We start from the raw sequence: 18,588 nt of genomic DNA, 5'->3' as shown, positions 1-18,588 counted from the left end.
ATTCTGACACATAGTCTCATAATCAGGCACTCAAACATAAGTCATACCTACACCCAGAACTGTGAAAAACTTGAGTAGAATAGGTGTCTTATAATTCACTATCTCTCATAGATTGTTGTCAATCAGGATATGTGTAAAACTGTACTTGGAAAGAATTTTTGTTATTAATAATTATATATAAATGTATTACACATTATCATTTCTCAACAAATTATTTTTATATTGGTAAATATGAACTGGATATAAAATTGACATATGAACTTAAAAAATAAAACTATAAAGCTATTTACTTAAAGTTGTTGACTAGAAACATAAAAAATGCATTAGATAACATTTAGGAAAGTCATGTTCAAAATACTTGGGCCTCATTTCCTGTCTGCCTATTATTTATAAATTTTTAAATATTATACATCATAAATAACGATGTCATTTAAAATCATAAATTATTCATGATAGTGAAATGGTAACATTAGTAAATACTGCTCAATGCTCCTAATGAGGCAAATCTGTAAAATTAGACTTCAATTTCAAGCAGAAGCACATGTGTGTATGTGCCATAAGCAATTCTGTAGATGTGTTTTCTCCTGTTTTTTTCTTTTCTATCATTCTGCTTTAGATTTACTCTCTAAATTCTACGTGTGACAATTTTTATGTAACACAGTTCTCTTAATTCAAGTCTACTATCTGGAAAAGTAAAATATTAACATTCTCACAATTTCTTAAAAATGTCTAATTATTTTTAGATCAATTAATTAATAAATGTTGTTAAACAATTCATGTGAATGTCATTATATATTTCTTTTTATCCATATTACTTACACATACTCAGTAAAATAGAAAATATACTATTTTTAAAATATAGTTTTGCATATAAAAATGTGTTAATTTCTTTCCGTAGTTTGCCTTTAACATGATAAATTCTAATGGCATCCGTTTTCTAAAATAAAAATAATTTTATTATTTAAAAATATTTATTTATTTATTTATTTATTTATTTATTTATTTATTTATAAGTGTGTGTACATGGGTGTGTGTGCTTGTGAGTGTGTGTGTAGTTTAAGTGAAACTTGAAGAGAATATAGCAAAATAGCCATTTTTTGAATTATTGGTCCAGATTTTCTAAGAGATCCCACAGCATTATCAGCTATTGCTACTGGTATTGATTGTTCTCCAGAACTGGAACATGAGAACCTATTGCTCACAACACCATACACTTCAGACAAAGGACCCAGAAGAACTTTAAGGTGAAGCATCCTTTTCTTTTTTCAATTTCTTCAACCTCAGCTCCAGCTTTAAATTTTTGTCTTTTACTGTGGTGAAGTGTGCATTTATAAGATCCTACGATACCAAAACCAACATGGATTTTTTTTCAATTTCTTCATATAATACATGAAATCTCCCTTACTCCAAAGTGTGTCTAGTTTGCTAAACCAGTCCCTGATGCTCTACTATATGCCCCTTTCATAATTTGTTATGGAAATACCCATTGCTTACTTGATGTCCTTTCTTAAAATTTTAATCTAAGAAACACTCTTGTTTAAAAGTCAATTGAAATGCCACCCTCCAATGGGAGCAATCTGCATCGCGTCAAACAGATGAGCCCCTTTCTCTCTAAACTCCCAAGACACCCTATTTTTCTCTGTTTCAGCACATTCTAATGACATTTAGTTAGCAATTACTCTGGAGTTTCAGGTCGTCAGGAAAGGTCAAACAGTTAATGACTTTTGGAACAGTTTTGCATTTGGATTCTTAACTGGAGCACATATCTGTACCCATACACACATACACATACAAATACAAATGATTACCAGTTAGTTAGCTGAACGTTAAACTACTCTAATTGATAACTGTTAAGTCTTTATATGCCTCATATCTGATAATCTGAAATAACAAACCAGGGCTATGATAATCTTTGTTATATCAACACCAAATAGATTTACTGAGGCATAGATTTAACCAGTATTTGAATATTTATTAATTTTCTTTTGTTGGAATGAGAATGTCATGCCTCTACCAAGTCAAATATTTGAATGCTTTTTTCCTAGATGATGATATTGTTTGGGAACGAATTGAGAAGCATGACCTTGTTGGAATAGGTGTTTCTACGGGTGGGCTTTGAGGTTTCAGAAGTCCATTCCAAGCATAGTCTCTTTCTCTTTGCCACCAATTTGTAGATAAGATATAGCTCTCAGCTACTTTTCCAGTTCTGTTCTTGCCTATCTGTTGACGCAACCCCTGCCATGATAGTCCTGGACTCATCCTCTGAAGCTGGAAGTAAGCCATAAGCACATTTCATTTTCATAAGTTGCCTCACTCATTGTGTCTCTTTATAGCAATAGAAAAATATCTGTGACACTGAAAATGCTTGTATTCTTGACAAATTTTAGCAAATAATATTTTAAATTATTGATATATTGATATTTAGCAAGAAAATGACAATATCAATGGGAAAAGTGTTGGTTCAGGGCTTAAAAATCCCCTGTTGTAACTTCTGTATTTTTAATCTGTTCTTCTATAATGTATAGCAATGGTTTTTACTACTAAGTAAAGTTTGAATGTATATTTAGGAGCTAAACAAATTACCCTTTTTCCCAATTCTTGAGAAAGAATGTTATGCATATAAATATTTGCATGAAGTTTTATTAAAAGAGGCATGTTTTAGATCAGAATCATCTAAAATCTACAGCTGGTCATATAAGCTCATCTACAAAACTTATTGTATCTGAATATTTTCCTAAGAGGAATTAAAACAACCCACTGAATAGAAACAAAGTTAAAATAATGAAAAAGCACTAAAGTTTGAGAGAATTAAAGTAGCAATGTGTATCACATATCCAGTCTCTTATGATTATATGTGAGGTGATATTATAGACACTTAAAAGATTTTACAGGATCCTCAAAACTTCCTCTGCTGAGGCATGGAACATGCTAAATAATGAGGAGCACTGAGCACTTTCCTTCTCATGTTCCAGCGTAGACACACTTCAAATATTTTGGCAAGTCTGAGGATTTGTGAAAAGATCAAGACTACATTTATCTCATTAATTTTTCACTTTTCAGAAAATGGTATATGCATCTTTCTCTTTATCTCTCTCTATCTATCTATCTATCTATCTATCTATCTATCTATCTATCTCTATCCATTTAAAATAATTTTGAATACATAAATTTGTATAAATTTGTACACCTGTGTGCTTTGTAGTATTATGCTTGCATTTATTCTCCAGTCTACCCATCAAATTCTCTAACTTTTACACCTTCAATAATTCTTTTAAAAGGCTGAAGAGCTGCCTCAGCAGCTAAGCTAGTGCTTAATGCTCTTGGGGAGAAGAGTACTTGAGTTGGGTTCCCAAGATCCATGTCAGGAACCTTATACCACCTGTAACTCTAAATGCAGGAGGATAGGACATCTCTTGGCCCAGTAGATATGTGCATTCATACACACATGACCCCTGCCAACATTCATAACTAAGCCTAAAGAAATGGTATCCTTGTTGAAGGGATATCATGCTTTTTTTCACCTTTTAAACCTATTTATAAATTTTCTACTTGCAGAAATTACTTAATATAATAATTAATGTCATATAGTTTATACTTACAACTAGTATAAAATTGGTAGATATTAGCAAGTGGCTTTTTTATGGTATTCAAGCATGCAATTGAGTTTGGGTTCTTTTTTTTTTTCATGTATTTACATCTCAAAGGCTGCCTCACTCCCAGTTCCTTCCCAAAGTTTCCTCCCCAAATACCCCTTCTCCTTAGATTCTGTGTGCTTCCCCTTCTGGGAATTCCCTCCACCCTAGAATATCAAGTCTCTGGAGGACTAAGCACATCTTCTGCCACTGAGCTCAGATGAGGCAATTCCGTGCTTCATACGTGTCAGGAGCCTCTGACCAGTATGCTCTTTGGTTGGTAGCTCAGTCTCTGGGAAGTCTGAGCTCTGGTTGACTCTGTTAGGCTTCCAGTGCAGTTGCCTTCTCCTTCAGCGCCTTTAATCCTCTTGTAAATTTTCCATAGAGATCCCAGACCTCCATTCAATGTTTGGATGTGGATATCTGCATATGCTTCAGCTGCTGGGTCAAGCCTCTCAGAGGACAGCTATGCTAGGTTCCTGTGGGCAAGCATACTTTAGCATCACTAATAATGTCAGGGATTGATGCCTACCCAGGGATAAATCCCAAGTTGGACAAGTCCCTTTTCTGCCATCCTTCAGTCTCTGCTCCACATTTGTCCCTGCATTTGTTTTAGACAGGAACAATTTTGTGAGAAATGTTTTGTAGGTGGGTGGAGCTAGTAGGATAGGAGAAGGGAAAGACATATATCCTCAAATTAAGCTTCTTTCCCATCAATAGGAAGTAGCTATTTGTTTCTAGAAGTTCCTGCTTCGGCAAAACTATAAGCCATGCCCCTCTTGCTTGGACTAGATTTCTATATGCCCATTATCTGCAAAGATCATAAAGAGTTGGAGCATGTACTCTTACCTAGCAGTTAACAATTACAGAGTTAGAGATATAATCTGTGCCACAGAAGGCACACATTGAAACTGTTACACCAATGTCAAGGGGAATGAAGGGATGTCCACCCAGTAGACAGCATTAATTCCATTAAAACCCAATACCCATTTGAGCTGGAGATCTTCCCAGTTACTGTTTTTTATTTTCTCCTACTAATGGATGTTTGTAATGTTTGTCAATAAACCCTGGCTTATTGCTGAATCTTTTTTATGCTCAATTTCTTAACTAATTGAGAAAAAGTACTCGCCAGGTAGAATATGTAAAACTTCAATAACAAAACAAACAATAAACCCAAGCAAAAAAGTGCCTTTAATCATTTTTGTTTTCTTTTTTTTTTTTTTTAGAAAGCTGCCATCAGAATGCAAGCACAATCTATAGAAATAAGTTAGACTTTGTAAGGATTAATGACTGATCCTTCACATATGTGAATAGAGATCTAAGTTTAGATGACTAAGACAATCACACAAAAAGAATATGTACATATGTAAGCGAATAAACCAGAAACCCTCAATGCTGTTGTTTCTCTTTGCTTGATAAATGAATGAAATTATAGATATTATCATTTTTATTAGAACACTTCATCTCCAAAAGAAAATCCACTATGGTTTCTGATTGTATGTTCTCTGTCTCTTTCAAACTTTTTAAACACATGCAGAGTAATTTTAATCCGGCATCATGCCTGCTCTGATTACATCCAAAGCTCTTTGTGTTGGGATGGAAATCATGGCTCATGTCTGTACAAACCACAGAGGTACAACACAGTCTCACGTGGAGGTTTATTGAAATGGTGGAGACAGGGGTTGCCGGGTGGGGGATAGGGAGGTTCGAGGAGAGGGGTGTAAGAGAGGAAGGAGAGAGAGAAATAAGAGGATGAGAGCAGAAAATGTCTATCTTTTATTTGAAATGGGACTTAACTCATCCCAGGTGAAGGTGGGAGTGAGCCAAAGGTATGCTGGGAATGTACGGCTTTTGCCATGGCAACAGATTGCAGTTGACCAGGTCGCTGCTGTTGGTGAAAGCAGTTCCTGATATAAAAGCTTCATGTGATATGGCTAGACCGCAGACACATTCTTATTACCCACCTTTTTCTGTTCTCACTGAAATTCTTTAGTACCTACTTTTAATCCCAATTACTGTTATCTAATTGAGGAGCAGACAAAGAGATAATTCAAAGAAAGAGCAACAGAATCGGTCTGAGATATGATACATCCAGCTGTCAGGAGAAGCAGTGTTTGCGAGCAATGCAAGAAGGCAGAGTAGTTTGGTCCGTCCAGTTGAGTGGAGTCCGGTTTGGTGCAGTGAGTTGGGAGTCAGTTGAGAAGCAGTACAGTGGAGTTGAGTCCATGGAATCTCAGTTGGTAGCAGTGGAGTTTAGAGGTAGATTTTACTGGGACAGTTTTATCGAGACAGGTAAGAAAGAGAAGAAGCTAGACACAGGTGAAAGAGAAAATGGCAAGGAATGAGAAGAAGCCAGAAGATTAGAATAGATTGCAAGAGTTAGTTTGAGGCCAAGTAGAACAATTCTTGTGAATAGGGAAGAGAAGCATGTCTGTGCTGCTCAACTTGGAGAGAAATGTGGTCAAAGCAGTTGAGTTGAACTAGCTAGCCAGAGTTATAGAAGAGCAAAAAAAGGCCAATTTCTCAGCAGTAAGCCTCCGAGACATCCATTAAATATGGTGAATAAAACTTACTCTTGTAAGTGTCACTTTATTATTGCAATTTTGCAACCAATAATCATCCATTTAGTTTTATTAAACATAAATAATTTAACAGCATTTACCAACTCAGAATTAGGAAGAGAAGAAACTTCTAAGTGATCTTATAGACACCGTTGAATACTGACACTTGGGAAAATCATATTTGATAGCTACTACTCTGACATCATTTTCACCCAGAGTGGGAAGAAGAAAGTAATACATCAAAGCATTTCCAACAATGAGTTTTGCTGAGTTTAGCTAGCTATTTTAGATCAAAAAGAGTATGTGGCACGGGACACACACACACACACACACACACACACACACACACACACACACGGACACATACACACACACACACATACACACACACACACACAAACATCTGTAGTTGAATGTGGGATGTAGTTAAGCTATATATTTAATAAAAATGTATCAGATAATAGAAATAAAACATCTATATCCCAGAAACTTTTGATTCACATTTCCTTACATGCCTATTAACCTATTATCTCCTTCATTTTATATCTAGAGTTTCAAAATCCTAGTAAACTCAGCTCTGAAAGTTCATCAATTTTAAAGTAATTAACAGTTTTACTTCACTTTAGGCTCTCATCTTTCCCTGTACACACTCATTATTATGGTTGTCAATTATCTTCTTAACTGTATGATTTTAATAAAGGTAGTTCTACTATTAGCAAATTGCTCAGAAGCTACTAATAGCTCTCTGGAGAGCACTTGTCGCACCCTATATCTCCCAACTTATCAAAAGGTCACATTAATTATATCTCCCTTACTGAGAGGAAATCAACATGTCAGTTAGAGGGAGTTACAACTGTGCTTGGAACAAGAGGGATGAATCAGAGGTTTGTTACTACCCCCAAGTAGCCTTTAAAGAATATATTCTTATGAGGGAAATCAGCACAGATGAAACTGTAGGTCTTTTTTAGTGTACAGACATATTTATTCTAAAAATACTAACTTGTTATATGTTGTTGATAAAAAACATTATGTTATCAGTAAATATCATGCTGCCATACACAATCTTTTATAATAGCCATGACAAGGCTGAGTGGACATTTTTTGTTACCATTGCAATTGTCATGAAAACTTGTGTGTAACTTGATTCCTGAATTTACACTACTCTTCTTAATAAATTGAAAAGAATCATTTTCTTATAAACTATGGACTTCAATATTTTAATTATGCAAATTAAGAACTATACTACGTTCTGCACTTATTGCAGTAAATTAAACAAATAGTATATAGTGTCCAGTGCATGTTTCAAGCTTAACATATAGTATATAACTTTTTAGAATAATTTAAGGTATTTAAGGGACTTTTAAAGTAATGGGATAGTTGTATGAAAAGCCCTGAAACATAATTTGATCCTCTGGGTATCACAACAGATCTTGTGTATTCAATTCTTCAAAAATGCTAGGATTCAAAACTTACGTGGAGCAAAAACTGAAAATATAAGACTTCCTGAGAGAAGGGGGGATGAAGCTCTCTCTTCAATGTCCTGCCTCCAAAGAGTAAAATTACTCTATTAACAGTTTCACAAACATAATTCAGATATTGACATAAGGTATATAGTTGCCATCCTAAGATACAAAACATCTAGAATCAAGAGCTAGTATATAAATGTAGACATGTAATTGGAAGAGCTTATTAATTATTGTCAAATGAGATAAAACACACTACTGAACATCTGACAGTTGCATGGAGAAAAGCAGTCAAATAGGTGAAATCTTATTCTCCAATCTATCTTTATTTCATTATATCTATGTCTTTATCATCTGAATCTGTGTCTATAATGAGATATAGGTAGAGATTAGATAGATCAATAGATAGATAGATAGATAGATAGATAGATAGATAGATAGATAGAGACAGGGATTTACATTTTTTCTTGGAACACAGATAAAAGAAAATCTAGTGAGAAAAACGTTTGTAATATGGAATTACTGTCCTTTGCACAGTCAGTTTTGAAAAAAACTATATTCTCATCTAAAAATTTAAATGTGTAAGAGGAAGCATTTAGAAACCAGAGTTGTAAGAAACAGCACTTTTATACTCTTAGAACACGGGCTATTAAATCAAACTCCCTTGAGCACTACCTTATCTTCATGGTGTACAGTGACAAGTTACTGAACATTTCTTGTGCCAGCTTTGTGTTTAATTTCAGTATCTAATAGGTTAAATGCAGTATAATTCTTACCTCACATGGTAAGTACAAAATTAAGGTTCAAATGAAAGAGCTAGGGAGGACAGACTTATCTCTTTTCTAAATCCCATTCTAAAACTTTCTTCCATTATCCACTGTAAATTTAAAACTCATAATTATCATTTATCTCAAAATCTAATAATCGTAGGGCATAGCTAATCTAATTTTCAGTTTCTTGTAATGAACACTTAATTATATATTAGGCTAAATGATTTATAATTCTTTTTTGATGCATATTTATCTTACTTCTATGATATCTTGAACCAAATTTTAACTTTACTTGTATCCATAATAAAATACATGTCTCCATCACCAAAGCAAACCTTTCAGCTTGAAGCATGTATTTTATGGCAGAATAGCTCTGCCAGAGCCTGACAAGTGCAGAGGTGGAAACTCACAAGCAATTATCCTACTGAGCACTGGGACTCCAGTAGAGAAATTAAGGGAAAGACTGAAGGAGCTAAAGGGGTTTGTAATTCCATAGGAAAAACAACATCAACCAACCAGATCCCCCTCACAGAGCTCCCAGAGACTAAACCACCAACCTGTAGAGGGCCGCAATACGTTTGCCACCACTAGATGGCGCTGTCTTCCACTGTGCCCCACGTGGTAGGTCAGGATAGACTCTGCCATTGCAAGATGGCACCAACCTTCGCTGCCCCAGCCGGCCCCCCTTTCAGGAAATTAACTGTGCGCATGTGCAAGAGTGCCTTCGTGCCAGGTCTTTGCCCACTCCAGGGCGTGCCTTATGAGATCATGGGTAACAACCAATCAGGTGTGGGTGCGCCGCATGAGGGTTTTATAAGCGCCCCATGTTGGCTTTCCTCTTCTAAGATTAATAAAGTGGTCGCAGTAAGGATTTCTAATGTCCGCGTGCTCCTTGCCGGCGAAAAGTCGCGCGCGGGACATTTGGTGCCGAGAAACCGGGACACAAAAAAGCTACAACATCGCCGGTGCCAAGAGGAAGCCTCCGTTTCACAGAAGAAATCTAGAAGCTGTGGAAGGCAGGTAAAAAACTCTGAGAGACAATGTTTAGCCTTGATCTGCTCCAGCTCAGTCCCCTGCCGGATGCGGCAGGTGCCGCTATGGTTGCTCTGGCAACCCTTGAGTTGTTTCTATTGACCTTTGAGTTTCTAGCTACCGCCAAACGGCGTCAGAGGTCGCGTGAGAACTGCCCAGCTGTAACAGCAAAGCGGAGAGTGTTGGGGGAAGGGCGAAAAGCGTCAGAAACAGAGGATAGTGAAAAGTTGCAACTAACTGATCGATCTCAAGCACCAGACCCTTCCAATTTGGAAGTGAAAGATTGGGGAAAAAACGCCTCGGGTGAGAAGGGAGGAGGTAAAAGGAACACAGTATTTTGGGAGAAAAACTTTGTCTTAGTGCTTATCAAAGGTGTAATTAAGCTCCCGTGCAGGCTCTGGGGACGCCGCGGCGTCCGGGCGCTGACGCGACAGCTTTACAGAGTCATACTGATCAGATTTGATAGAGGCAGACTGCCTGAAAATTTATTCAGCAGAATCAAACAAAAGGACATCTCAGTGCCCGTGCACAGCCTGATAGAGTTAATATTGAAAGACCCCAGCTTAGCAGCAGTAACGCCATTTTGCAAGGCTGTACTTAAGATGACTGGTTCAGGGAAAGGTTAGAACACTGAGTACACAGCGGCTGCCAAGCAAGATATGTTTGGTTGAAGGCCTGGCAACAGGACGACTTCGGTTGAGCACCTGACAATGAAAAAAAGCCCCAGGAGAGGTCCCACACCCTGGTGGGGGGCCGAGTCAGTCGTTATGTTCCAAGAAGGTAGCTAAGAAACTTGCCCCCGGGCTGAACCCTTGGGGGGCCGAGTCAGCCGTTATGTTTCTAGAAGGTAGCTAGGAAACTTGCCCCCGGGCTAAACCCTTGCCATATTAGAATCCACCAATTATATCCCTGTAACCATGCATCTGCTTCTGTATGCTTGCTTCTGCTCCCCAAAATCCTATAAAAGCCCATCCTTGGTTCCGTGGGGCGCGCCAGTCCCCCGAGTGACTGTAGCGCCCACAGGTGCCTGTGCCTGTGTATCCCGACAATAAACCAAATCCTCTTGCTGATTGCATCCTGTGGTGTCTCGGTCTGGTCTTTGGAGTTGGAGGGTCTCCATCCTGAGGGAAAGTTCTCCCTGAGAGCTTTTCATTTGGTGCGTTGGCCGGGAAAGGAGATCCTCCACCCAGGGACCACCGACCACCCACTGGGAGGTAAGCCGGCCGGCGTCTGTCTGTCTGTCTGATTTTGTCTCGTTCTGTCTTATTCTGTCTGTTCTGTGAGCGCTCAGCCAGGTTCTGTGAGCGCTCAGCCAGGTCTGTTCTGTGAGCGCTCAGCCAGGTTCTGTGAGCGCTCAGCCAGGTCTGTTCTGTGAGCGCTCAGCCAGGTCTGTTCTGTGAGCGCTCAGCCAGGTTGTTTGGAATTTGGGCGGGACGAAGAAGGAGCTGACGAGCTCGGACTTCTCGCCCCGCAGCCCTGGAAGACGTTCCAAGGGTGTTAGGGGCCCGACTTTTCGGGGCCCAATCTGGGAGAGGAGAAAGATCTGGACTAACGGCACCTCTGTCTGTATTTTTGGCTTTCAGAGGGCCCCGGACCTTTGCCACCTCCATCTGACTTTTTGCTTTCAGTTTGGTACCAAAGCCGTGCAGCACGCCTGTCTATTGTTTGTTTGACTGTTGGTGTTGTTTGTTTTCTCTGTGTTCTAATCTTCCTTAGAACTAACATGGGACAGTCCCTAACAATGCCCCTAAGTCTCACTCTTGATCATTGGGAAGACGTCCACGACCGGGCACACAACCAGTCCGTCGAGGTTAAAAAAAAAAAGAAAATGGCAGACTCTCTACACATCCGAGTGGCCCACTTTCGGAGCAGGATGGTCAGTGAATGGCACATTTAATAAGATCATTATTTTACAGGTTAAAGATCGGGTCGTCCACGGACATCCTGACCAGGTTTCTTATATTATCACTTGAGAGAGTCTCGCCTTAAACCCCCCCCCCGGGCGGAACCCTTCGTGGACCCGAATTGGCCTCCCCTCAACCCCCAGCCTGTCCCCTCGGCCCCGCCCGGTCTGCCGGCCACGTCTTAAGAAACCTCTCCTCCCAGCAGACCCAAACTCCCCTCTCATAGATCTTCTCTCTGACAGGCCCGGCTAAAACGGAGGAGGCAGAGCCAACGGCCAGATCAGTTGCCGGGCCACAGTCTGATAAGGGTTTCTCCCCTGTCGCAGGGAGATTGCGCAATAAGCGCGAGGTGATGCCAGATTCAACCTCCCAGGCTTTCCCACTTAGACAGGGAACCGGTGGCCAGACCCAATACTGGCCGTTTTCAGCAGCTGACATTTACAATTGGAAACAACACAACCCTTCTTTCTCCAAAGATCCGGTGGCACTCACCGACCTAATAGAATCTGTTTTACTTACCCACCAGCCTACTTGAGATGACTGCCAACAGCTCTTACAGGCCCTCTTAACCTCAGAAAAAAAAAAAAACAAGGAGTGTTCCTAGAGGCCAGAAAGCATGTTCTGGGAGATGATGGGCGTCCCACCCAGCTGCCTGAGGACCAAACTGGGATTTTAATACAGCTGAAGGTAAGGGACACCTACGCCTTTATCACCAGTTGCTTCTAGCGGGTCTCCAAGGGGCTATACGACGCCCTACTAATTTGGCTCAGGTAAAACAGGTATTACAGGAAGCAGGGGAAACTCCCTCCGCCTTTCTAGAGAGACTTAAGGAGGCCTACCGTATGTATACTCCCTATGACCCAGATGACCCAGGACAAATGACGAGTGTCTCTATGTCCTTCATCTGGCAGGCTGCTCCAGATATCAGGACTAAGTTACAGAGGTTAGAAAATTTACAGGGCTATACATTACAAGATTTACTTAAAGAAGCTGAAAAGATTTTTAATAAGAGAGAGATAAAAAAAAAAAAACAAAGAATTGAGTCAAATCTTGGCCGCCGTAGTTCAGGGCCAAGAAAAGAAGGGAGATAGGGGGGGAGCTCGAAAGGGGCTGAAGCTGGATAAAGATCAATGTGCCTATTACAAAGAGAAAGGGCACTGGGCCAGAGAGTGCCCCAAGAAGCCTGGCGGACCCCAAAAGCCTCGACCACGAACCTCCCTCTTGGCTCTAGATAAAGATTAGGGAGGTCAGGGCCAGGAGCCCCCCCTGAGCCCAGGGTAACGCTTAAAGTTGGGGGGCAGCCGGTTACTTTCCTGGTAGACACAGGAGCCCAGCATTCAGTCCTCACCCAAGCTTCAGGACAACTCAGCGACCGGATGGCCTGGGTACAAAGAGCTACTGGTGAGAAACAATACCGATAGACCACGGACCGCCGGGTTCAGCTGGCTACTGGTAAGGTGACCCATTCCTTCTTACATGTTCCAGACTGCCTGTACCCTCTGCTGGGCCGTGACCTGCTCACCAAACTAAAAGCACAAATTCATTTTGAGGAAGGAGGGGCCCAAATAACTGGCCCCCACGGAACTCCCCTTCAAGTTCTAACCCTATGAACCGGGACAGGACACTGGCTTGGACAGAGACTGGTGGGATGGGGTTGGCGCTCCAACAGCCCCCCTTAATTACAACTCCAGTCTCCATAAAACAATACCCCCTGTCACATGAAGCTTATCAAGGTATAAGGCCTCACATTATGAGGCTTCTGGATCAAGGCATCCTAGTCCCCTGCCGGTCGCCTTGAAATACGCCTCTTCTGCCTGTTAAGAAACCCGGCACTAGAGATTATAGGCCAATACAAGACTTGAGAAAGGTCAACAAGAGGATAAAAGATATTCATCCGACTGTTCCAAACCCTTACAATTTGCTCAGTAACTGTTCATCGATGAGAAACAGGGGTATGCTAAAGGGGTCCTAACACAAAGGTTGGGACCCTAAAAACGCCCTGTGGCCTACCTGTCTAAGAAATTGGACCCTGTGGCCTCCGGCTGGCCACCGTGCCTAAAGATGGTGGCTGCTATTGCTGTCCTGATCAAGGATGCTAAAAAATTGACTTTGGGACAGCCACTTACCATCCTAGCACCCCACACAGTGGAGGCCTTGGTAAAGCAGCCCCCAGACCGCTGGCTCTCTAATTCCCACATGACCCACTACCAAGCCTTGTTACTGGATGCAGAACAGGTTCAGTTTGGACCCGTAGTCGCCCTCAATCCTGCCACCTTGCTTCCCCTACCAGAGGAGGCAGAACAGCATGACTGCCTACAAATCCTCACAGAAGTACATAGAACCAGGCCGGACCTATCGGACCAGCCTCTTCAGAATGCTGACCACACATGGTACACGGATGACAACAGCTTCTTGGCAGAGGGAGAGCGAAAGGCTGGAGCTGCGGTCACTACGGAGGACAAAGTGATTTGGGCGAAAGCCCTGCCTGCTGGTACCTCCACACAACGGGCTGAACTCATCGCCTTGACTCAGGCACTCAAGATGACAAAAGGTAAGAGGCTAAATGTATATACAGACAGCCGTTATGCCTTTGCCACAGCACACATCCACGGGGAGATCTACCAGAGGCGGGGGCTGCTCACATCTAAAGATAAAGATATTAAAAATAAGGCTAAAATTCTGGCCCTCTTAGAAGCCCTATTCTTGCCCAAAAGACTGAGTATTATACATTGTCCAGGACACCAGAAAGGGCACAACCCAGAGGCACGAAGAAACCGCTGGCCGATGCCACGGCGCGAGAAGCGGCCATGAGCAAATAAATCTTGCCCTTAAATAGCCCAGACCAACCCACGCCCCCACCAGTGAGACAAACTAGTTGGGTTTATGCCCATGAGGACATAGAGCTCCTAGAAAAAAATGGGGGCCATCTACCACCCTCAACTAAAACAGTGGGTCTACAAAGGACTTTTGAATTGATCTCCTTTTTACACAAATTAACCCATTTGGGGTTTAAGAAGATAAAAACCTTACTAGATCGGGAAGAGATAAATCTGTGTTTTTTAAATCGGGACAAAGCGATACAAAAGGTGACTGAGAGTTACAAAGCGTGCGCTCAGGTTAACCTGGGAAGGATCATGATTGGACAAGGAGTTCGTCCTAGGGGACACCGTCCCGACATCCATTGGGAAATTGATTTCACTGAAATTAAACCAGATATATATAGATACAAGTATCTCCTAGTGTTTGTAGACACCTTCTCAGGATGGGTCGAAGCCTTCCCCACAAAGCACGAGACTACAAAAATGGTCACCAAGAAGCTCCTCGAGGAAATCTTTCCCAGGTATGACATGCCTCAAGCGTTGGGGTCGGACAACGGGCCCGCTTTCGTCTCCCAAGTAAGTCAGTTGGTGGCCAAATTGCTGGACATTGATTGGAAATTACATTGTGCCTATAGACCCCAGAGTTCAGGTCAGGTAGAACGCATGAATAGAACAATTAAGGAGACTTTATCCAAACTTACGCTTGCAACTGGCTCAAAGGATTGGGTGGCCCTCCTTCCCCTAGTTCTATATCGGGCCCGGAATACCCCGGGCCCCCATGGTCTAACTCCTTTTGAAATAATATATGGAACACCACCCCCATTTGTCCATTTCTTTGATTCAAACATTGCTGATTTTGCTGACAGCCCTTCTCTGAGGGCCCATTTACAGGCCCTACAGATTGTGCAGAGAGACGTCTGGAGACCTTTGGCCGCTGCTTACCAGGACAAGCTTGAACATCCGGTGGTGCCACACCCGTTCCAGATTAGAGACACCGTGTGGGTGCACAGACACCAGACCAAGAATCTCGAGCCACGGTAAAAAAGACCCTACACCGTCCTCCTGACTACCCCGACCGCCCTAAAGATAGACGGAGTCTCGACTTAGATCCACACACCACACGTCAAGACAGTCCGGTCTAAAGAATTGACTAATCACAACACTACACCCCAGACATAAAGAGTTCAACACACTCCAAACCCCTTAAAGTTAAAACTCCTACGTGGCTCCTCCTAGCCCTTTTGTGGCCTAGAGTCAGTGGGGAAATAAGCCCCCACCAGACAGAAATTTCTTGACCAAGTCGAGTGAAAGATTTCACTCAAAGTTAACAAAAAAAAAAATGGGGGAATGAAAGACCCCAGCTTAGCAGCAGTAACGCCATTTTGCAAGGCTGTACTTAAGATGACTGGTTCAGGGAAAGGTTAGAACACTGAGTACACAGCGGCTGCCAAGCAAGATATGTTTGTTTGAAGGCCTGGCAACAGGACGACTTCGGTTGAGCACCTGACAATGAAAAAAAGCCCCAGGAGAGGTCCCACACCCTGGTGGGGGGCCGAGTCAGTCGTTATGTTCCAAGAAGATAGCTAAAAAACTTGCCCCCGGGCTGAACCCTTGGGGGGCCGAGTCAGCCGTTATGTTTCTAGAAGGTAGCTAGGAAACTTGCCCCCGGGCTAAACCCTTGCCATATTAGAATCCACCAATTATATCCCTGTAACCATGCATCTGCTTCTGTATACTTGCTTCTGCTCCCCAAAATCCTATAAAAGCCCATCCTTGGTTCCGTGGGGCGCGCCAGTCCCCCGAGTGACTGTAGCGCCCACAGGTGCCTGTGCCTGTGTATCCCGACAATAAACCAAATCCTCTTGCTGATTGCATCCTGTGGTGTCTCGGTCTGGTCTTTGGAGTTGGAGGGTCTCCATCCTGAGGGAAAGTTCTCCCTGAGAGCTTTTCAATATAATTGGGTTGTGAGTAAAAATACTCAGGGCTGTGTTTCACTTCCATACCATTGGCGAATGTCGGTCGTACTACTCAGATAATATCTCTCAGTATCTTACAGAATTGGGTTTCAACACGTTGGTGGACTAGTCCAGGAATTGAGACAATCCATCGCCCATATCAACTCCACTCGAGTGGATAGTCGCCGTGAACACCATCTGGCTTTTTCCCCTCTTTGTCTATTGTTAGTCTCTGGTGCACCAGGATGTCCCCATGTCTGTCAGTGTATGTCTGTGGTTTTTGTTTCTCGTTGTCTAAAAGTTTTATGTTTCATGTTCAAAAGAAAAAATGGTAAAAACTTTATCTGCCGGTCGTGCACACCTTGACTTGGTTTTAACTCGTTTCAAAAAGGAACAAATGAATAAAAAAAGTTTCAATCAGGTTTTTAAAGCCCTGTGCCTGGAGCCAGGTGTCTAGATTAGCTGGAGAAGCTGACCAGAAGCTAAGCGTCTACACGAGCTGATCTTAAAAGCGCCAACAGCTTCTTCATACAAGAGTTGATAGCTGTTTCTCTTAAAAAAATCCCTGACTTATTACTTGACTCAACAGGTGACAAGGTGCTTCTCTTAAAATCATAGATAAAAGGGTAAAAATGATGTTTGGTCTAAATATTAAAGATAGGTGTAGCCACTTCAATTTTGTTTCTCATTGGTTTTATATGTATAAATATGCTCTACTTGCCTTGGTTATGGACTATTGGCTTTCAAGTTATTAGATATGGTTAAAAAGGTATAATATTGGTAACAGAAAGTTGACATAAAGCTGGTAATCTGGATGGAGTCATTCTAGATAACATGTGACATGAGCCAACCTAGGGAAACAGGTCTAAATTGAGGTAATATTTTTATGGAACTCTTATCCTAAAAACCAGGCTTCTAAAAGAATTTAGGACATTGTCCCTTGTTGAGGTATTGGAGACCACACCATTGTGCGTCCAAAAGTAAGAATTGACAGTCAAACTTTGTAACATAATAGATAGACCTGGGGTGCCTTGGAGACTAGATTGTTTGTTGGAGGTTGAGTTTTGCTTTCCAAAGTTGTGGCTTGCCCTGAAGTTATCTGTATTCTAATGCTAATTTCCACTGCCTGGAGAACAGCTGCCTAGTCACATACTCAGAACTCAGGTGACCTCGTGGCTGTGTTCTGGTGTTACAAAGAGAACTTAAAGATTGTGGTTTAGGATTGCCAGTGTTACATTGACTAACTCAAACTTATTTTTAATTAAGGAAAAATCAAACAGGTAGAGATTGTTACAGGATTTATAAGGATTGATGAGGTTTTAGAACTTGTGAGAGCATTACAGCCAGTTTCCTTGCTCCAACTGCCATTCAAGACAGATTTAGAGGATTGATTTTATACAATTTGTTTTCGTCATAACAATTGTGAGTTTTCATTTCGTGAGCTTGCTTATAATTTTAGAGAGCCCATAAAGTGATATCATTAAGAACAGCTAACAGCCTTATATTATATAATTTTGTCGCTTCTTCAATGTAAGAAGTTAGAACTTTAATCTCTAAGTGTATATGAAAATTTTTACTACAAACCTTGCTCTCAAAATGAGCTTTAATATCTGGGGAGTAGCTGTTACACTACTCCGGATAAGAATATTTGAAGCTAATTTTAAGCTTCTAAAGATATGTTAATTGGCTAAGTACCTCACCTTACCAGAGGACTTAGGTCTTTGTTATGCACATTGGAGATAAAGCTTCAGCTGTGTTAGTACAGAGTTGTGGACTAGAGTCATGGAAGTATTTTGAATAGAAACCTGGTAAAACATATCTTATTCCAAACAACAGTTAATTGGTTACTACGAAATACTGATATTTGGCCTATTACATATACAAATTTTTCAGGCAAATTGATAATTTTACTCTTTACATGCTTTTGTACTTCCTACATATTTGTGCATACAACCCATAGGAAATGTGCTTACTGTATTTATAGGTGGTTCATCTAATGAAAAGGCTACATATATGATTAGATCACTTGTTTATTCTCTTGAGTTTCTATTGCTTCAACACAAATTATTAAATTCCATGCTTTAGCCGCTGTTTTTAAAATGTTAAAAAATCAAGCTTTCTATTCATATACTGATAGCCAATGTGTGGCTTGTGGTTTACAATTGATTTCAATTACTTAATGCTTTATTAGAGACAGGTTTTCTACTTAAAATCAATGAGTGATTTCAGTGTGAATGTCCGACAACTCACTATCCTTTCAGTGCTCTGGCTCAGACAACTAAACAAAACCATAGACCCAGCTCTTTAAAAATGGTAATAGAGTTGATAACACACCCTCACGAAAAGAGGAAGACTCCATTTGTTTACTTTCAACTCCCAGCTTCACCCTGCCAGCTCAGGGATTTCTAGTAAGACTGAATCTGGACCTTGTTTACAGGATTTGACATTTCTA

At 41.0% G+C, this 18,588-nt stretch overlaps 1 protein-coding gene across 1 annotated transcript; it reads left to right on the top strand.

Moving 5' to 3' along the window:
• The first annotated feature begins 12,055 nt into the window (after window positions 1-12,055).
• LOC134485856 (uncharacterized) lies at window positions 12,056-15,096 on the top strand. Its single transcript, XM_063282849.1, has 2 exons — window positions 12,056-14,702; window positions 15,048-15,096. The coding sequence occupies exon 1, from the start codon at window positions 13,424-13,426 to the stop codon at window positions 14,171-14,173; it is 750 nt and encodes a 249-aa protein (XP_063138919.1). The 5' UTR covers window positions 12,056-13,423; the 3' UTR covers window positions 14,174-14,702; window positions 15,048-15,096.
• The last annotated feature ends 3,492 nt before the right edge of the window (window positions 15,097-18,588 follow it).

This window comes from Rattus norvegicus, chromosome 2, assembly GCF_036323735.1.
Source record: "Rattus norvegicus strain BN/NHsdMcwi chromosome 2, GRCr8, whole genome shotgun sequence".
Classification (NCBI taxonomy): Eukaryota; Metazoa; Chordata; class Mammalia; order Rodentia; family Muridae; genus Rattus; species Rattus norvegicus.
The sequence above is the reverse complement of the archived record's forward strand: the minus strand, read 5'-3'. Positions and strand labels throughout refer to the sequence as shown.